Source organism: Teleopsis dalmanni, chromosome 1, assembly GCF_002237135.1.
Source record: "Teleopsis dalmanni isolate 2A chromosome 1, ASM223713v2, whole genome shotgun sequence".
NCBI lineage: Eukaryota > Metazoa > Arthropoda > Insecta > Diptera > Diopsidae > Teleopsis > Teleopsis dalmanni.
Genome location: NC_051846.1, coordinates 108,158,577 through 108,180,789, shown reverse-complemented (window position 1 = coordinate 108,180,789; position 22,213 = coordinate 108,158,577). Strand labels below are relative to the sequence as shown.

Below are 22,213 nucleotides of genomic sequence, written 5' to 3'. Positions count from 1 at the left end.
TATTGTAACGATCCTGGAGAGACTGAGCATACCTCGGCAAATAAGCAACGACATAAAGAAAGGGTCGTTACAATATTATATTCTTATATATAATAACATATACTTTATTGATTAAAGTTATATAATAATTTACAATTTAATATTAATAATAATAATAAGAATTACGCCATGGCACGCTTACTCCGTTTAGCACAACGACGACAAGAACGCATTTTGTATTTTTTCCTTCTTTTTCTATTTCTTTATGCAGGGTTGCCATGATCGAATATACTACAGTTCCTCCCCCATCAAATAGTCCCGTAACCTTTTTGGCGGTTGCCTCTGCCGGTACGGTCGCGATTTTAATGTTTCATCTCTTTTATCTTTTTCTTCTAATGACCTCTCTACTTGACTATCTGGTAGGATATATTCATTTGATGAATGACCTGCACTTACTTGGTCGTCTTGCTCTTCCGATTGTGCCACTGAAGTTACTGCTACTGGAGTTATATTGGATTTTAAACTTGTCGGCGTCTCCGAAACTCGCTTATGCAACTGGTCAATATGTCTCGACAATATGTTACTATTTGATTGAATTTTGTAGTTGCGATCTCCTGTTGATTGTATAATCCCTGGCATCCACTTTTCACCTCTTCCAAAATTTCGGTGCCAAACACTTTAACCACACTGGAAACTGCGAACTGGTTTTATTTGTTTGGAATACTCATCAGAATTTAGCTGCTTCTGAGTGTTGTCATCACTGGGGTGCAAATGATCTAACAATGTTTTGAACTTCCTTCCCATCAAGATTTCTGCTAGACTCGAATTTGAATTTGCATTAGGATTTGTACGCAGATGCAAAAGTATATTTGCCAAATTCTTATTGATGTCTGAAGATTTTCTTAAGGTGATTCTTAATGGTTTGTACAAACCTTTCTGCTTGCTCGTTTGACGATGGATGATACGGTGCCGTACGTATGTGCTTTATACCGCTAAGTTTTAAATATTTCTCAAATTCTTCTGACACAAACGTTCGCCCATTATCGGACACAATGGTATCTGGTATTCCGTGTGTTGCAAATATTTCTCTCATTAACTCAATTGTTCTAATCGCATTTATTGTACTGGTTATTTTTACCTCTACCCACTTGCTATGAGCATCTACGACGATAAAAAAATTTATACCCATAAAGGGTCCCGCATAATCAATATGTAACCGGGACCATGGCCTTAGTGTTGCTGGCCATGGTTTACCTGCTGCTACTGGAGGATTCTTTTTGTTACATGCACACTTTTCACAACGTCTGGCTAACATTTCTATCCCTTCATCTAAACCAGGCCACCAAAAATAGCTTCGCGCAACTGCTTTCATTGCCGACATGCCTTGATGAACTTCGTGCAACATCTCAAGTATTCTGGGACGTAGTATTGCTGGTACTATTACCCTGGCTCCCCATAACAAACATTGTGCATTCACTGATAGTTCCTGGATTTTATTCACAAACGGTTTAAACTGGATTGATTTATATGTTTAAACTCTGGTTTAATTTAAATTTGGTTTTTTGCGTTTACTACAAAACGTTAATAGACTTTCTTTTTACATAACATTACTTTACTTTATTTAACTAAAACAATATATTTATTCACGACGCTACCCATCGAACTTCCGCTATTCTTACTTCACTCGATTGTGTCATTCGCTGTCAAACATAGGTTAGGTGACCACCTGTTGTTAAAAATTTTAAGGTGCCCAGTTGTGCGTTTCGGATGTAGATTAACAGTCGGCCCTTCCTGACGTCAAGCGTCCTCGCGCTCGGAATCAGTTTCTTCTTCGTACGGCAATTGACTCCATGGCTTTAGAAGATCAGACGCATAGATTGATTTATAATGTCGTTGTTTTCGATCGGATCCTGGTAGGTCTTCGATGACATAACGGTCATTATCGAGAACTTCGGTGACTACAAACGGTCCTTTATATCGACATTCAAGTTTGCGGGACGTGCCTGTGGATGCTGGTTCTCGTTCAGCTAGAACTAAATCACTTTGCTCATATTTCGTTGGTTTCCTGTGTTTATCGTCGAAATGCTTTTTCGCGCTTACCCGTTTACTATCAGTGTTATTAGCAGCAAGTAATCGTCGGCGTTGGGGTTCTTCTTGGGTGATGGGAATAGTATCGTCTTCATCTTGGAGAATTTGGATCAGCTTGTTACCTAATATGTCGCGTGGCTTGAATCCAAAAAGCAATTCGTTTGGAGATTTTCCCGTCGTTTGGCTAATCAGTGAGTTCAATGTACATTGAATGTTTCGTAGTTGCTCGTCCCAGGTTCGGTCATCTTGTGTTGAGGGTTGCAGCATGGATAAAACGGTGCGATTAAATCGTTCGACTTGGCCATTGGCTCGTGGCGGTCGGACTGCGTTGCGTATGTGTTTGATTTGTTGATCGTTACAGTATCTTTCGAATTCTTTTGACGTAAAGGCGGTACCACGATCACTTATTATAGTTTCAGGGGTTCCAACGTAACTGGTAACTTCATTCAGAATGGCGATGACTTGTTTAGTGTTCGTACTTTTCACTGGTCTGACGATGACAAATTTTGTGAAACTGTCCACAATAATCAGGATATATTCGTTTAACTTTCGGCTTCGGGGAAAAGGTCCCAGGTGGTCAATGTGTATTGTTTTGAACGGAATAGGCTCCATTTTGTCGCAATGTAACTCACCTTCCTTTTTACCTCCTCGACGCTTAGTGAAGGCACAATCAATGCACGCTTTCACAAAAGATTTGACAAAGTTTCGCATTCGAGCGAACCACATAGACCGTAGTAAGTATTCAATCGTTCCGTCAACGCTTAAGTGTCCTGTTTTAACATGTGCATCATGTGTCACCTTCCATCGTAAAGCCTTTGGTATTACGAAGAGCTGTTGGTTTTTATACCGTTTGTACAGTCGTCCGTTAATTATTTTATAGTCGTTAATAATGTCTGAATCCTTATCCTCAATTTTCATTACGACTTGTTGAAGTTTGCTATCTTGTAATTGCATACTGTAAAGCCAATCTGCCTCAGTTATTTCCGCCTTCCAGACTCGCAAAGTCGCTTCCTCAAGATCGCAACCGTCTTCGTTAGGCATACGACTTAGTGCGTCGACATGCGCCATTCGTTGCTCGCTTCGATGTTCGATGATGAGGTCATAGTCTTGGATTTTCTTCGCAACGATTTCTTTTTTCGGTTCCGGAACTCTATATGGGACTTGTGCGATTACCTCGTTGGTCGCTAACTCAATTTTCATTTCGACTACACTAGTTTTGCCGATTCCATCCATACCTGTAGCGAAACATTCTCGGAATTCATTCATCACCTCTAACAGGTTTCCCTTAGAATCCGAACTTACAGTGTCCATACACACGTCATCCTCCGTTATTGGACTAAGTTTATTAATTTTACACGTCGTTTTTACTTTGTCTTCGAATTTGAACTGTCCGTTGTCATATACGGCGCGTATATTTTCGCTATTGAATATTTCGTCCCCGAGCAATAAATCGTAATTCAACACACGATCTTTGAAGACGTGCAACGTCAACGGTTTTTCAACTTCATCGATTTTCAAATCCGTGTCGATTTGTATCTCAGATCGTTCTATACCACCACCGAATCCACTGATGGTAAATAGGTTTTTGCTGCGCGTACCACCAATATCGTTGGCAAATGTTTCTCGGACCATATTACATTCGCTTCCAGTATCAATAAATGCAATGGCTTGCTTGCCACCAATCGTTATTTTCTTAAGAAATTTATTGTCGATAATACTTGTTTTTCGCACGAAAGCTGATGGTTTTCCGCAATTTTGCTGTTCATTTTTGGGGTGCACCTTATTACAATCTATACAACGAGGACGTTTTGGGGGTCTTGCACAATTTACTGACAAGTGCCCTGACTCACCACAACTGTAACACATAACATTCTTTGCCTTACTGAACGATTGTATTCTTTGTTCGCTTTCACCCGCATTATGAAAAGACTTTTCGTTTATCTTAATGCAATTTTGTAAAAAGTTCTCGCATGCTTTACGCATTTCTTTAACGGATACGAATTTTTGCGGAGCAATCGCCATTTGTAGTTCTCGATGTTTTAATCCTTCTCGGGCGTATCTCGTGATAGCCATCTCACTAAGATTATGACGTCGTCCTAGCGCAGAGACACGAAAAATGAACTCAGTTATTGTTTCGTTTTGCCTTCGAGCAACGCGTGACATATTGTAATGTATATCCGCTTCATCGTATTCGCAACCGAACTCGGTGACAAGCTCATTTGAGAACTCCTTCCAAGTAGCATGCATTCTTGGTGATGCGTCCACCCACATGCGCGCTACACCCTTCAAACGGCTATACACTGCAAGAAGCACACTTTTTTCGGGCCACGCATATACAGACATAACAGCTTCAACACGTTCGACAAATTGCGTAGCCGTAATAGAATCTTCATTCGTTGGGTCGAATTCGGGTAGGACTTCTGCGATTTCTCGTATAGAATGCGCGTTACGGTCCTTACTAGGTATTTCTGAAGTACTGTTTTGATTGTTTCTACCGTTATTCTGGTTAATGGCCACTTGTTGCACCATTTGCCGCAGTTCGCTAATTTGTTTTCTCAATTCTTCGTTTTCACCCCGCAATTCCTCATTATCGTTCGTAAATTGTAAAACTACGCCGCTTGCCTTCACGTGTTCAGTTAATCTTGCAACTAATTCTGCCTTATTGCCTGTAGTGGATAACTCTTGCTGTTGTAAGAAGTCCTTCAACTGTTCCTTCGTCAGTGTCTCGATGGTCACCATCATTACGTATATATCTGCGTTCGTTTGTTTTTTAATTTTTTGCGCCAAATATTCAAACTTACGTTTTAATTACTCCCCTTTTGGACATTGATTCAATTCCACTTCTGAACTTTAAACTTTGGTTTAATTTAAATTTGGTTTTTTGCGTTTACTACAAAACGTTAATAGACTTTCTTTTTACATAACATTACTTTACTTTATTTAACTAAAACAATATATTTATTCACGACGCTACCCATCGAACTTCCGTTATTCTTACTTCACTCGATTGTGTCATTCGCTGTCAAACATAGGTTAGGTGACCACCTGTTGTTAAAAATTTTAAGGTGCCCAGTTGTGCGTTTCGGATGTAGGTTAACATATGGCAAAACTGTATCTTTCCTTTGGATATGCCACATTACTTTTGATAGTACTGGATCTCTTCTGGTTGCTTGTGCAATGTCTTTCGCAGTGATTAAAAACTGTTCCTCAACCTCATTGCAGTATAATATTTCAGGTATTTCCGGTATTTGTAGCTTTACATCATTTAAAGGTAACCGGCTCAATGCATCTGCATTCTGGTGATGTTTCCCTTTTCGGAATTTAATCTCGTACTGGTAAGCGCCTAACTTTAACGACCACCTTAACATTCTGGGTGATATATGCTGTGATAATGGTTTTTCTGGGTTGAATAATCCCACTAGTGGTTTATGATCAGTCATTATTGTAAATTGTCTACCACTTAAAAATTGATGAAACTTTTGCACACCAAACATAATCGCTAGCGCTTCTTTATCCAACTGTGAATAATTTCGTTCCGCGCCCTGTAATGTTCTGGAGCCAAAAGCAATCGGTGCTTCTCTATCATCCGGCATCTTATGTGCCAAAACAACTCCAACTCCATACGGTGATGCGTCTCCGCATAATATCAGTGGTAAGTCAGCCGAATAATGCACCAACAGATTTTTTGATTGTAATAGTTTCTTTGCTCGTTCAAAACTTAATTTCTGTTCTTTACCCCATTTAAAAGGTATTTCTTTTCTTAATAGTCGATACAGCGGTTCCAAAAGATCGCCCTTATTTTGTAAAAATCTATCATAAAATGTAATTAACCCAAGAAAAGCTTGTAGCTGTTGTTTATTTATTGGTTCTGGTGCTTGAGCTATTGCCTTCACCTTTTCGTCAGTTGGACGCACTCCTTCTCGGCTTATCTTAAACCCCAAAAATGTTGTCTCTTGTACTGCGAAAACACATTTTGATTTTTTAAGCTTCAATCCTGCATCCTGTACACATTTCAGAGCAGTTCGTGTTCTATCCCACAACTCTTCCAAAGTTGTTCCGCCAATTAGAATGTCGTCTAAATAAATAATCACACCATCTATGTTCTTAATGCACACTTTTCACAACGTCTGGCTAACATTTCTATCCCATCCTCGTCGCCAAATTTTATTATATTCTTATATATAATAACATATACTTTATTGATTGAAGTTATATAATAATTTACAATTTAATATTAATAATAATAATGATTACGGCACGGCACGCTTACTCCGTTTAGCACAACGACGACAACAACGCATTTTGTATTTTTTCCTTCTTTTTCTATTTCTTTATGCAGGGTTGCCATGATCGAATATACTACAGTTCCTCCCCCATCAAATAGTCCCGTAACCTTTTTGGCGGTTGCCCCTGCCGGTACGGTCGCGATTTTAATGTTTCATCTTTTTTATCCTTTTCTTCTAATGACCCCTCTACTTGACTATCTGGTAGGATATTGAACGCAGTGCGCCTTCATCTTCCAACTTCTTTAATGCTGCTTCCACCTTGAGTTTTAATGCAAAAGGCACTTGTCGATATCAAAGAAATTTCGGTTTACTTGAAACTGACATTTGTAACTTCACAGGATTTCCCTTGTAATCTCCAAGATTTCCATCAAAAACTGAACTGAAGTTCATCACCTCTACTGGAATAGCTGATTCTATATTGCATAAATTGCTGGTTATAGTAATTCCCAAATCGTTAAACCAATTTCGACCGATTAGAGCCGGACCTTCACCCGCTGCTACTAACAACTTTAGTTTCTTTGTGATGTTCCCAACCGAGACTGGTACTTCTGCTTCTCCACTCAGTTTAAGATTTTTCTCTGTTCCCCAAGTTCTTAATTGTATTTGACTTGGTTTTAGCGGAATATACGGCATTTTTCTCTAAATAACTTTTCACTTATTATTGAGTAACTTGCCCCCGAATCTATTTCCATTTGTACCGGTGACTTACTTATCGTAATCACTCTCTTACCGATGGACTACCTGTAGCGAACATTGACCATAAATACTCCGTCGTTTGAGTTTCCTGGTTTGTATCTAAAAGATTTACTCTGTTTGGTCTTCTCCCATTATTTGTTGCTGGCTTTTTGGTTTTTGCTTTTTTTATGCAAGCTCTCTCAATATGTCCACGCTTTTTGCAATAATAACATTCCGCGTCTTTAAATTTGCACTGATCTGCATGATGATTTCCTCGACAACGATGACAATCCTGAATATGGTCCACTGGAGCACGATTTGGTTTTACCTTGTTGCTTGAAATTTTATTCAACCCTGGCAGGCTGGCTGACGTTTTAAGTTCCGTCGCATTCTTTTGTGCTGTTTCTGATGCTATAGCTTCCTCCTGCGCTATTTTTAATGTTAACTGGTCATTCGCCAAAAGCCGCTTTTGTAAATTTTCATCGCGCATGCCACAGACTAGTCTGTCCCGTAACATTTCCTCCAAATCATTGAAATTGCAGTCTTGGCTCAATTTCCTTAGCGCTGCCAAATATTCGGTAATTGATTCGTCCTCTTTTTGGTTTCTCCGATAAAATTTTAGACCTTTGTATTATTGTATTCGCTGCCGGACAAAAATAACTAGTCAATAATTTAGTTGCCGCCTTAAATGCAAATTTTTCCTCTAAAATATTAATCGGTGTGGCAACCGATTTTAATATCGTGTAGGTTTCCGTCCCACATGACGCTAAAAATATCGCTTTTTTCTTTTTTGCGTCTGTGATGTCATTTGCAACAAAGAAAAATTCCATTTGTTCCATGTAAGTTTTCCATTTCCCCGACGCAACGTTATATTGACCCAATTCACCAAAACTCCTCGCCATCCTTTAATGTTTTATCCTCGTCGCCAAATTTTATTATATTCTTATATATAATAACATATACTTTATTGATTAAAGTTATATAATAATTTACAATTTAATATTAATAATAATAAGGATTACGCCATGGCACGCTTACTCCGTTTAGCACAACGACGACAACAACGCATTTTGTATTTTTTCCTTATTTTTCTATTTCTTAATGCAGGGTTGCTATGATCGAATATACTACACTACAAAAGTTGATAATGTCGATGAATGCATACGTAACCAATGTAATACAATTTGTGAGTCACACCACAAATTGGTTTCAAATTTGATATTGTTGAAAATATTTTTAACCTTGTCAAAGAGAATAGCGAGTAACTGAGCTGCACAAAGTTCAAGTTTCGGCAACAACTTTTTCTTCGTAGGAGCCACACGAGATTTAGCACATAGCAAATTTACAACAATGCTTTGTGTTGTATCCTCTACGCGAAAAAAGAAGCAACAACCATATGCTTTTATGGATGAGTCACAAAAGCCATGTAATTGAATAACCTGTGAGTTGACTCCAAGACAAAAGCGCGGTATAACAATTGAAGATAGTGAATATAGTTGTTTCAGGAAATTTTCCCACGCAGTGTATAAATTCTGTGGTATTGTCTCATCCCAATTTAATTTGAGTAGCCACAATTCTTGCAAAATTATTTTTGCAGTAATAAGTAGTGGCGCATACAGTCCAAGTGAATCAAATAGGGATGAAGCGAACGATAAAATAGAGCGTTTTGTTAAGTTACCTTTGTGAAGATCTTTTGGTGAAAATGAAAACAAAAATTGATCGTGCCTCTGATCTCACATAATGCCCAATGCATTAGTGATTGAAGTATCAGTGAGGTTTAAATCCTTCATAGTGATATCTTCGACAAATGTTTCGACGTTGGAATGACACTTAGCGAGTTCCATACAACCGTTTCGCAGAATAATAGAGATTTCATATTTTATTGTTGACAATTCATCTAATGAATTTGCTCCGCATAGAAAATCATCGACGTAGAATGATGACTTGATCACCTTTGAACCAATTGGAAATTCGAAAGCATATTCATCAGCCAAGTAGTGTAGGCTTCTCACAGCTAGAAACGGTGCACTTACTGTTCCGTATGTAACAGTATTGAGTTGATAGGTATGTGTCTCTTAACTTTCTGAGGCACGCCATAATATACATTGAAAACAGCGGTCACGTGAGTCAACCAAGATTTGTCTAAACATTTTCACTATGTCTGCAGTAATGACGTAGCGATAATGGCGAAAACGTAACAAAACCGTAAACAAATCTTCCTGAATTGCAGCATCAACCATAAGAATGCTATTAAGTGATTTTTGCGTTGTAGTACGATATGAGGCGTCGAATACAATCTAAGCTTTTTAGAAGTGCTATTTAGCTTGAGCACACAATGATGAGGTATATAGTAGTGGGATGTACGAAGAAATTAATGGCTTCTTCACAGGAAATTGAAATTAATGGCTTCTTCACAGGAAAGTAAGCAAGCAGAAGATTTGAAATTGGAGTGCCAGAATGATACTTACCTGAAACAACCCTGTTCAATAAGTCGTTTCTTTTTGAAACTGAATCGACACTTGAATTGATTCAGTGTTGCTTATGTTTAGGAATCTGGCACTTGAACCAGTTCCTATTGAAAAACCTGAATTTGGCACTTGAACTAACTTCAGGTGAATTCAAATAATATTTTTGAGCAACTAGGCACTTGTATCTATTTGCGTTTAAGTTTTAATGAGCACTTGAACTAATTAAAACTCAAGGAATGTTTGGTATTGAATGAATGTTTATTAGAAAATGTTGTGCTTTTATAGAAATTTGGCAAGGTGTCAATACATACAATTCCCACGATAATGCCTTATAGCTTAAGCTGCATTAAAGAAGCGCTTAGATTTCGCTCAGCTTAGTCGTGGGAACGGTCACAGTTCTCATGGAAATTGTATGCATTTACGAATAACAAATAAGAAATATTACTTGCGTAATTTCCTTAGCAACCTGGTATATGCTGATAAACTTATTTTCTTTTAACCTTGAACTAAGTCCATATACCAGCTTGCTTTACAAACATGATTATTATTTTAATAATTATAATACTGACCTTGCACAAACGAATTTTCATTTCTCATAATGTTTGCATTAAAATATTGCACATGCCAAATGCATGGCTTATCTGCAGTTTCATATGACGAGCAAAGTGTGCTCGTGATATACAACTGTTGTTGTTGTTTTTGATAAATGTTGATATCATCAAGTCATTAACATTATAAGCATAAAAATTGGCTTTCACACCAAAACAAATAATTAAATTAAAATAAAAGATTTAAGATTTCATCATTATTATGTCCAAATTATTACAAATCATTATTACGTCCAAATTCCCTTGCTAGGTAGTCACCTTGTCGTGGTGTAGGGGCTTATTGCGGACTGAAGCATGTCATATGGAAGTCATGACATGATGATTTTTCATGTGACATGATTCAGCACACAAACTAAGAACTGCCGCCAACGCACAGGTTGAAAGTAGGTATCTACGATTCCTGATCAGTCGTTGAGGCTAGCTAGTGGACTTTAATGGACACTTGCTAATTGGTCAGTCCTATAGGAAAGTGCGGCTATCTATCAGACCAATGACTCGCCTTCAGTACGGTCATGTCTCTGCTGTTTGTGGGTCGCCGATAGTCGGGCGGGGGAGAAGGAAACTCCCTAGGGCAGGGTCTGTACATATTCTAGGCTCCCAAGGCTAGGTCTTGATAGACTGGAATATGAACATACCTATTGCCCCAAACAAACCCCCTAAACTCACAGTGGAACAGCTATGCTGGTGAACTTGCTTGACAGGGTAGAGTCAAGCTTAATAGCGAACTCCGTACCAGGTCTGACAAACCTACGGTTTCAATTTGTCCTTCCCATGGGGGCGCTCATGGGTGACCAACCTGCACGGTTTATTTAAACTTACTTTGTATGGAACCTAATAACATTTTCAATTCTATGGACTGCACACCTTTAAATGTGCAAAATATGGCTTTACACAGCCAAAACTTATCACTGAACGAGGGGGCACCTGGTACCATCGTCAGTAAACAAATGGACCACGACTTGTTGGAGAGGGCACCTGGTCCTCTACCCGACAAGCCGGAGGAAATGGACATTCCACTTAGCCAAGAGTCGGCTGGGATGTCTATCTCCTCGGAACAGGAGAGAGATCTTCTGGAGCCTGGTCTAACTAAAAAGACTCAAACGAGGGTGAAGCTATCCGGCGCTGGACGCAAAAGGTTGAAGGCTTTACTTGCCAAGGGCATCCCGCTGGAAACAGCAAGGTCCTTGGCAGTAAAGCCGGCCACTGCGACTAACGAAGGGCAGGCAACACCAAAAAGATCCCGATCGGACAGCTCTACACCAACATCAAGCTCAAAACCGACAAAGCGGATTGCACTACAGGGCAAGAAAGTTGATAATAAATTAACAGTGCCTGCAACTGCTTTGCCGATTTTCAGTAGGATGAAGGAAGTAGAGACCTCACACGGGGGCAAACCTGGTCCTAGTAAAGAGGTGGCGACGGTATCTGTGGGGCAGGCTGAACACAGTACTTCTTCCGAAGACCATTGTTCAAAGCCTACCCTAGCAGAGACTGTTCGCTCTAAGAAGATCGGTATACTACCGCACAATTTCCCAGAGGGCATTTGGTCCAATGAGGAAATTGGCAAGGTGCAGAAATGCATCCTCGACAAGATGTACGAAACTTATCGAGCTCCTGGGGTGAAGCCTCATTTCGCCGGTTACAGTCTAAAGCCCGGATGGTTTACCATTAACTGTCTGGACGACGAGACTGTAACTTGGTCTAAAGAGACAATCCCAGCCTTGAAGCCGTGGGAAGGAGCCCAGCTGAAGGTAGTGGACGAGGCAGAAGTGCCAAAGTCTGAAATCTATGTTGGCTACTTCCCAGGCTCAGCTTCCTGGCAAAGCGACCGTATTCTGGGACAAATTGAGTGCCAAAATTCGGGCATGCGTGTCAGGGACTGGCGGGTACTTCACAGGCTCAATAAGGGCGACATCGTCGAGATGGCGATTGCTCTGGATCCTATGTCGTCCGAAATGGTCGGAAAGCTGGGCAATAAAGTCTTCTATGGACTTAGCAGTGCCGTGCTGAGACCAAGACATAAAGGAAACAGAGCAAAGGAAGTGGTTGAAGATGAGCGACCAACAACATCTGCGGCTTGTGCTCAGTCAAGCAACCAGAAGCCGAAAACGGGTCTCAATTCCGGGGGACCACCCTTGAGAGGGGCAGAATCCGTGCCCAGGGCCGAAAACCTTCCGCTCTCTCTGGTCGTCTGAGGAAATGGGAAAGAAAAGACCCGGAGGCCGCGGAATTGCTGCGCGGTACAAAGGGCGGCAAGGTCCGCAAGGGCCAGTCTGGGATATAATGTCCCGGACTCCGCCACATCCGCAAAACTCTTGGAGGCAACTTCATTGCCTCCAAATCAACCTCCACCGGGCTATAGCAGCTTCATGCAGGCTCAGTGCCCTGGTGGAACAACACTGTCTGGATTTTGTGGCCATCCAAGAACCATGGGCCACAAAGGGGCGCATAAACGGTCTACAGACAAAAACGTGTAAGTTAATCTATGATAATAATGTTGATCGTCCTAGAACGGCGATAATGATTAACAAAACCATTAAATCTCTTCCAATTACAGAGCTCATACAGCGTGATCTGGTGGCGGTACAGGCAGAAGTGCCTAGTACTAGAGGGACGAGAATAATAGTTTTTGCATCTCTGTACCTCCCTGGCGACGCAGAGGAAGCGGTGTCTCTCGAGCTCCAGCAGCTTACAGAATACTGCCGTATCCGAAACCTACAGTGGGTAATGTGCTGCGACGCCAACGCACACCATACAGTATGGGGAAGCACAGACATCAATACACGAGGTGAGTCACTTTTTGATTATATCACAACTAACAATTTAATGGTAGTTAATAAAGGTAACGAACCTACTTTTGTAAATGCGATAAGGGAAGAGGTATTAGATCTCACTTTAGCCAGCGCATTTATATCAAATAACATTTCAAATTGGAGGGTGTTGGAGGAGAACTCCTTATCAGATCACAGATATATACGCTTTGATTTGGAAGGGGAAGTTGAAGACACTTTCGAAATAAGAAATGTTAGGAAGACCAACTGGTCTCTATATAACTTCTATTTAGAACAAAACATTAGTTGTCTTGGGAATAGGATTACTAATTGTCAGGAACTAAATCTTGAGGTTAACAAACTAGAAAATATTATTACAGGGGCTTTTGAAAATAGCTGCGAACTTATCAAAAAGAAACGTTCTAGGAACGTCCCATGGTGGAATAGGGAACTAGATATTTTACGCAAAAAAGCCCGCCAGCTCCTTAATAGAGCCAAGTCCAATGGGGACTGGGCATCTTACAAGTGTGCCTTAACGGCTTACAATAGGGAATTGAGGAAATCAAAGAGGGAATCATGGAGGAGGCACTGCGAGGAGATTGAAACACTTCCTGCGGCTGCGAGACTCCAGAAATCTCTAAATAAAGACCACTCAAATAGCCTCTCTACATTAAAGAAGGCTGACGGAAGCTTTACGGTAAGTCTGGAAGAAACGGGACAGCTTTTGCTGGACACTCATTTTCCAGGCTGCGCCATGTATACTGAGACTACGGAAACCATCGAGGATACTCGTTTCTTATTGGTTACACGAAGAGATCTTTCACTGGCCCGTAAAATCTTTACAGTCAATAAAACTAAATGGGCCATTTCCACTTTCAGCCCGTTTAAATCACCTGGTATCGATAATATACAACCGTGCCTTCTTCAGAAAGGCGTTGATATATTAGCACCGATATTAACAAACTTATTTAGGATAAGTCTAGAATTAGGCGTAATACCTAAACATTGGACGAAGGCTAGGGTAGCTTTCATACCGAAAGCAGGCAAAAAGGCGGACCACACGCCAAAAGCTTTTCGGCCCATTAGCCTTACTTCTTTCCTGCTTAAAGCAATGGAGAAGATTCTAGATCAATACATCAGGGAAGTCTATATTAAAGCTTCACCTCTACATATTGAACAGTATGCTTATCAGTCGGGCAAATCGACCGACACCGCTATACATAGTCTGACGAGTAAAATCGAGAAGGCTTTAGACGGTAAGGAAATAGCTCTCTGCACATCGGTTGACATTACAGGAGCTTTTGATAATGCAACATTCAGATCAATTGAGGCAGGAATGGTCAGGAAAGGAATACATAGACTGATCATAACATGGATTCTCAATATGCTGAAAAATAGGACGATAATCTTTGAAATGGGGACGAAGAGATTAACTGTCAAGTCAACCAAAGGATGTCCTCAAGGAGGCGTTCTTTCGCCACTCCTATGGCTATTGGTCATTGACGAACTCCTACAGTCTCTTAGTGACCTCGGATATGAAGTTCAGGGCTTTGCAGATGATCTAGTCATCATGGTTAGAGGCAAATTTGACTCCACCATATCCGATCGTATGCAACTAGCTCTTGATATCACTCAAAATTGGTGTCAAGAGAAAGGACTCTCGATTAATCCGAATAAAACAAATGTAGTACCCTTCACCAGAAGAAGGAAGATGAGTCTAGGGACCTTAAAGTTAGGGGACACTGACTTAATACTATCTGAGGAAATGAAATATCTAGGAGTAATTCTAGATAAAACTCTTACTTGGAAAAACCATTTATCATATATAACTGGCAAAGCTCTAAGAGCAACTTATGCGTGCCAAAGACTGTATGGTAAAACATGGGGTCTGCGACCAAAAATAATGGCTTGGTCGTACAAGACCGTAATAGTACCGATGATCACCTATGCTTCTTTGGCATGGTGGCCAAAGGTAAATCAGACGAAGGCTAAGATGACTCTCAATAAGATTCATCGAACAGCCTGTCTAAGCGTAACGGGAGCAATGAGAACGTGCCCCACAGAAGCCCTAGCAATGCTCACTGGACTCACCCCATTACACATTACAGTTAAAAGGACTGCGACCAGTGCTGCACTAAGGCTTCCTTATCTAGGTAATCTTAAAGAGGGCAATCTGACAGGACACGCAAAGATTCTAGATGAAATCTGGAATTCTCCGTGCCTTAAGGTCTTCGACAAGATGAATAGAAAATTAGCTTTCTCCAGGGAATTCGAAGTGGTCATTAGTGACCGATCAACTTGGAGAAATAATAAAATAAACTTAAAGCAGGGCTCTCAATTATGGTATACTGATGGGTCCAAAATGGATAATGGCAGTGCAGGAGCAGGAGTTATGGGACCAAACTTCCGTAAAGCAATCGCAATGGGAAAAACTGCTTCCATTTTTCAGGCAGAGGTCCATGCCTTAGAGCTTTGTGCAAGAGAATGCATACGTAGGGGCACCCGAGGTACCAACATATGCATTCTATCAGACAGCCAAGCAGCTCTAAAATCTTTAGCAAAATCCTTATTCCAATCAAAGCTGGTTTGGGAATGCTTTCAACTTCTCAACACCCTAGCATCGAGGAACTATGTTACTCTTATGTGGGTACCGGGACACGAGGGGCATGAGGGCAATGAAATAGCAGACATATTAGCAAAGAAGGGTGCATGTACTCCTTTCATTGGGCCAGAGCCCTTCTGCGGGGTAACGAATAGCTTCACAAACAACTTATTATGTGAACGGGAGAAACAGCATCTACTTGAACACTGGAGAGCCCAAACAGGCATGCGACAGTCAAAAAGATTCATTGATCCTGAACACATCAAAGTTGATGCTATCATCAACCTTAGCAGAAATGATATCAAAATCTACACTGAACTTCTTACAGGGCACTGTAGACTTAATTACCACATGAAGATTATAGGTGCGGTAGAAAGTGATTCCTGTCGACTCTGTCATGAGGAGAAGGAAACATCGGAACATGTTCTATGCAACTGCCCAGCGGTGGCAAGACGTAGACTCGATTACCTTGGTAGCGGGATCCTGGTCCCAAATCAAATAGGTAAAATTAAGCCCACTGCAATTATAAGATTTATAAATAGTCTAAAATTGTCCTAGTTGGGCCTATAGGCGCACAATAGATCTTTTAGGTCGGGGTGCACAAATAGCCTATTTTTAAATAATAATAATACGTCCAAATTGGACATTGTGCCCCCGGTTGATGCCAGTCAATCTTATTCTGCTACTTCGACCTCGGATGCTGCATGTTGCTCTTGAACTCGTCTCCGTGGTTGTGGGTGAGGTGTACCAGGCCTGTGACGGTGTCTATTTTTTCTTAATAAATATCGACCGATTATGCTGCAAAATATGAGCACGCTGAGACCAAGTGCCAAATATTCGACAATGAAATGGTGTTGGTGCTGTGATAGTGTATTGTTCGGCATTTCTTCCTGAGACCTTATCATATTTAAAGATGCCTTCAAATTAGTTATTTCATCATTAGCTGTTTTCATGCTGATGTTTTCCAACTTTAGAGATGGTTGCCGAGGAATCGCTATCACTATTGGGCTCGAATGGAAGCTTGTGTGAGAATATTTTAAGCGAGTAGTCATTGTGTAATGGCTGGTTATTGTTGCCGTATGATGTGAGAGTATGCACCCTGGTGGGAGCTCAAGTAAACCTGTATTTTGCAATTTCACTTGAGAATGCTCATTGTCACATACTGCGTTCAGCTTTACAGGGTTTCTTGCGACGAACATCCAATGATTTTGTGCAACACACTGGACCATAAGGTATTACTTGTGAAACTTTGCCAAGTGCAAGATGATGTACTATTATTAAATAAATTTACTTCGCAAGTGCACTTGCCTGATTCAAGAGAATATATTTCTTGCGTATCTGAACAGATGAATACATCATTTTTTGAAGACACACATTGTGACAACTGTATTTCTGAAATCGGAAAGTATCCATTCCTATGAGTATTGAATGCCATCATAGACGTGCATGGTGTGATTGTCACGTATTCTCCGTTTATGATCCCTGGAACGGGAATAACAACGAATAAATCAAAGGACTGATCATTGATTAGTGGTAGAGTTATTTGGAACAACATTTTAGTATCAAATAAACCGCTGCTTACTGTCATAAGAGAATATAGCTCAGAAATGTTGCTCATGTTAACCGGCAACTGCATTGTTGACCTGAGATGTTGCTTCATTGTAGTAACCTCATTCATGAGTTGCTTTGGCGTCAGAAGAAGTGGGCTGATTTTTCCATGATTTGTGTCGGTCAACACTCCTAAAATTGCTGATTCGTAAAATTGAATACTTGTTGTTACACTTAGTAGTTGAGTTGAAATCGCAGTGAAAAGTTGGTGGAGTTTTAAATTATAAATTTCCTTGTCCTCTTCTAACATTTTTGACTTTACATCGTTCAATCGCTCGACTGTTAATTCAAAGGTTGTTTGATACTGCTGCTGATTTCGTTTCATGATATTTAGAGTAGAATCTAAAATTGAAGTTTGGTTTTTTAGAAGGTTAAGCAAATGCTTGTCGTCATTTTTTAGTTGTTGAATCGTCTGCGCCATATTTTTAGCGTATTCTGAGTCCAAAACGCCGAATACTGCATTCGCAATGTTACCCACTAAATCAAATGCGCCTCTCTTCTTTCTTTTGTTAATCTGCATTATGTTTGCAGATAACAATTCATTTCTCGCTGCCTTGAACTGCTCAACTAACGTCCAGCAGTGATTATATCCATTCATCAACTTACACACGTTCGCTAAGGATTCGGTTCCATTTTCAATGAATTCAAACTCCTGCTGCAATGGACTTAAGTCATAATATGCAATGATTTTCCATTCTGCTTGTGATCTTTTGATGACTCCCTTGTGTTCGAAATGAATGCCTGGTGTGTTATTAAATGATTTTATCGTGATACCTAACCCTGATATCAGTGGTATCCATAATAATACCAGCAATGCAATGGCTAGCAAGTTGATGTTGAGTTTTGCTCGTTTTTTATTGGACGCTTCCAAATCCCGTTTTTCGTTTTGACATCTACAACTCTGATACTTCCATCATTACCGGAATAGCATTTGATGATTCTGCCCAGAGGCCATTGAAGCGGAGGAGCGATATTTTCTTGAATGATTACCAGCATTCCTTCCTTGACGTCAGGTGATTGGTCCTTCCATTTAGTGCGACACTGTAGCTCCTTAAGATACTCCTTTGATCATCTTAACCAGAACTCGTTTTTTAGATGATTCACCAGCTTCCACCTGGTTAAAAGCGATTGTTTGGTTGTAGTTTCTGACCTACTTGGAAGGGCTGTTAGTGGTTCTCCTATTAAGAAGTGTCCTGGTGTGAGGGCAGCCGGGTCATTTGGGTCTGATGACAACGGTGTTATTGGTCTGGAGTTTAGCATACTTTCAATTTGGGTTACCACTGTTTCCAATTCCTCGTAAGTGAGTGACACGTTGCCAATAGTTCGCACCAATAGATATTTAGGTGATTTGACAGCAGCTTCCCATAATCCTCCGAAACGTGGTGCTCTCGGAGGTATAAAATGAAAAACAATTCCTTGAGCTGAACAGGATCTTATTATGTTGTTTTGAGCATTTGTGCTGTGAATGCTTTCAGCTAACTCGTTCATTTGATTTTTAGCGCCCACAAAATTAGTCGCGTTGTCACAATATAAGTTTTGACATCGACCTCTTCTTGACGTAAACCGGTTCAAAGCGCCTAAGAATGCATCTGTGGTGAGATCACTAACAACTTCCAAATGCACTGCCTTCGTGGAGGAGCAGCAAAACACGGCGATGTACGCTTTGCATGGTCTTTTGCCTCTAATTTTGTGGTGTATCCATATGGGACCACAGAAGTCCACACCTGCGTTGAAAAAAGGTCTTTGAGCTTGGACTCTGTCAGCTGGTAGATTGCCCATGATTTGTTTGAACATGCGTGGGCGTACTCGAGTGCATTGCACAATGTTGCACAATGGATCGAGCCATAATCTTGCCTTTTATTGGCCAAAATCGCTGCCTGCACTGGGCTAATAATGTTTGCGGTCCGCAGTGAAGTCCCTTCTCATGTAAATGTTTCATGATGAGCTTGGCTATTGGATCGGTATATGGCAGCAGCATGGGGTATTTGGCATCGTAGGTAAGATGTGACGACGTCAATCGACCTCCAACCCTGATGACGCCACTATCGAAAGAAAGTCCATGGAGACTATTGCTTCCCTTCAGATCCCTTTTCTTTAAGAGTTGATGCCGTTTTTCATTGAAATCACTTAGCTGTATGGTTTTTATAATTATGAGTAATGACTCATCCAGTTTTAATGGTGTCAAATTGATGTCGTTGTGCTTGCTCTTATTACGTAACCCTTTGATGAATTTCAACACATAACCAAGAACTTGTTGCAACTTTACGAAAGAGTTTCTATGCCTTATCGTATAAATCAATTTGATTAGTTCATCATGTGAAATTGTAAGCACATATACCTTCCTTTGACTTCCGCTTGTATATGGTCGGATGTTATCAATTCCCGACGGAATGGTTGGGGCCAGCATTCTTGATTTCCATGAAGGAAAAGTGGCCCATAAAACCACATTGCATTCTTCTGAATGTAAATTGGATCTACACCTCTGGATAATAAATCAGCTGGATTTTGTTTAGTATTGACATGCCTCCACTGTTCCTTTAGTGTTAATTGCTAAATCTTACTGATACGATGAGCAACGAAAGTTTGGAATGTTGATGGTTCTGAATTGATCCAATGCAATATTATCTCAGAATCAGTCCACATATATATCGGATGATGTTCATATTCCGAATCCTTTCTTACCTTTACTACCAATTGTGCTCCTAGTAACGCCGCACATAACTCAAGTCTTTGTATTGTCTGCGTTTTTAGTGGAGCGACGCGTGATTTTGAACAAAGTAACTGAACTGAGATAGTTCGATCAGTCATTTCGGCTCTGATGTAAATGGCAGCTCCATAGGCTCTTTTGGAGGCATCAGTAAATACATGAATCTGAGTATTCCTTGGTTGTTTATGATGAAATATATGTCGTGGAATCTTTACATTTATTTTTGTTTTAATTTTTGAGTCGTTACTTCGAAATTGTTTAAATGCGGTTATTTTTGTTTTTTAAAATATACTAACTTTTATTTCGAAAGTAATTTTGTGTATCGTGTCAACGTGTCATCGTGCCTTTTTAGATACATCCCAAAAAACCGACAACCAGTCGACCTAACTGTATGTAAAAATAAAAACAACACCAGACCAACCCCGCCACCATTTCTTACCTGTCACCCCCAAGGACAATAACCTTAGGTTTTATTAATATTAAGTTTAGTATTAAAAATAACATGTTAATGGTACAAATAGTTTGTAAGATTGCTAGATATTTTAATATTAGGAATTCTCCTGATGAAGGCAAAAGCGAATTTGCCGAAACACGTGTAGAGATACACAAAATTACTTTCGAAATAAAAGTTAGTATATTTTAAAAAACAAAAATAACCGCATTTATCTTTACATTGTTTACTTCACATAAGCTCTGTCGAAAATGGGTCCATTGAGTATGCATTTCAGCAGGCAGAGCTTCATCCCAGGAAAGTTTTAACTGCCACAATTTTTGAACAAATATTTTCGCCTTCACTACTACGGGAGCCATTAATCCAAGTAGATTAAAAATGTGCGCCAACTCGGAACTTACGGTCCTCTTTATTATTTTGCTGTGTGTAGGTCCGTTAGTTTTTATTAAAAATTGATCAGATTTTGGTAGCCAGATAAGGCCTAGAGTTTTTACTGTCTTATGTGACTCACTGATGACATTGAGATCCACTTCTTGATCTTCTGGAGTGAGTCCTTGAAGTAATTGGGCATTATTTGCGCACCACTTGCGAGGTTTGAAACCAGCTGTCGCCAATATTTTAATAAGTTGATCCTTTGTTGCAATTGTCTCCATGAGACTGTCTGAGCCACTTATACCGTCATTGCCATAAAAATGCTTGCTGAGTGTAGCGGAACCGAGAGGAAATTTAACGGTATGCTCTCTGGCCAGGGTATGTAGACACTTAGTTGCCAGATACGGCGTTGCTCTTGTGCCATACGTTACCGTTTTTAATTTGTAATAGCACAAGTTTTCTTCTGGTGACTCTCGCCAGATAATGATTTGAAGATATTCATCTCTTGGATCAATTAGTATCTGCCGATACATCTTTTGAATATCTGTTGTAAAAACGAAGCGTGGTTTTCTGAAACGCAGAAAAATGGATAAGAGTTCGTTCTGCACAACTGGACCATTATGCATTATATCATTGAGTAAGACTCCGGTTGATGTTTTTGCAGATGCATCAAACACCACTCGAAGCTTTGTTGTAGTACTATCTGCCTTGATTACACAATAATGTGGCAAAATGTAATGTGGATGCATTATATCATCCTGATTGATTTTTTCCATGTGGCCGAGATGTTCGTACTCTCGCATGAAGTCAACGTACATCTTCTTTAGTTCAGAATTCTTCAACAGCCGACGTTCATGGCTAAAAAACCGATTCATCGACATCTGCATGGATTCACCAAGAACAGTTGTATCCTCCTTAAATGGTAGTTTCACGACAAATCGCCCTTCATGATTGTGGTGAGTAATTTGAGCAAAAGATTCTTTACATTTCTTTTCTGCATGAGTGAATTTGTCATCCGTTTGATTGATTTCTTCCAATTGCCAGAATTTAGTAAGTATATTATCCAATACTTCGTCGTCAGTTTCGCTGCACATGCCACAGGTAAGTAATTTTTGATTACCGTTGCTAACCTTGCCACTGCATATCCATCCGAAAATCGTGTTCTGAAGTGTAGGTAGACCCTCACCTATTTTGATTTGACCAATCGATAACAAGCTGTGATAGAATTCTGCTCCAATTAATAGGTCAATTTGATTTGGATTCGCGAAGTCTGGATCAGCCAATTTTATATTCTGAGGAATTGACCAACCAGAAGTGTCCAGACACAGTAGAACATTGACATTGATCGGTTTGTGTGTTGTCTTGAAAGACTCTGATAAGTGCAATAACGAATTGTGGTTCTTGCTGCACTTGTTGCAGCGGGAACTTTTGCATTCTGCTGCCCTATGGCCTGTACGTAAGCAGTTCAAGCACAGTCTAAGTTTTTGTACTGTCTTGATACGACATTGTGGTGTTGATTGCAAGAATGTTTTGCAATAATTTATCGGATGTGATCCATTATTACAGATCTTACAGGTTGATATATTTGCCTTTCCCAT

At 40.1% G+C, this 22,213-nt stretch overlaps 2 protein-coding genes across 2 annotated transcripts; both read right to left on the bottom strand.

The window, feature by feature from the left end:
• Positions 1-270: 270 nt before the first annotated feature.
• On the bottom strand, positions 271-1,384 carry LOC119665467 (uncharacterized protein K02A2.6-like). Its single transcript, XM_038074688.1, has 2 exons — positions 912-1,384; positions 271-562 (listed from the first exon to the last, which is right to left on the bottom strand). Exons 1-2 carry the CDS (start codon positions 1,382-1,384, stop codon positions 271-273), a joined length of 765 nt encoding a protein of 254 aa, XP_037930616.1.
• Positions 1,385-20,431: 19,047 nt separating this feature from the next.
• LOC119665466 lies at positions 20,432-22,213 on the bottom strand. Its single transcript, XM_038074687.1, has one exon. It carries the CDS (start codon positions 22,211-22,213, stop codon positions 20,432-20,434), a length of 1,782 nt encoding a protein of 593 aa, XP_037930615.1.

Bases quoted from the DNA above. Each gene is read 5' to 3' on its own strand.
- LOC119665467 (XM_038074688.1), bottom strand. From the start codon at position 1,384: ATGTTGCACGAAGTTCATCAAGGCATGTCGGCAATGAAAGCAGTTGCG. The intron at 563-911 runs GTTTGTACAAAC...TCAATCAAATAG, and splicing joins TCAAACGAGCAAGCAGAAAG to TAACATATTGTCGAGACATA.
- LOC119665466 (XM_038074687.1), bottom strand. From the start codon at position 22,213: ATGGGAAAGGCAAATATATCAACCTGTAAGATCTGTAATAATGGATCA.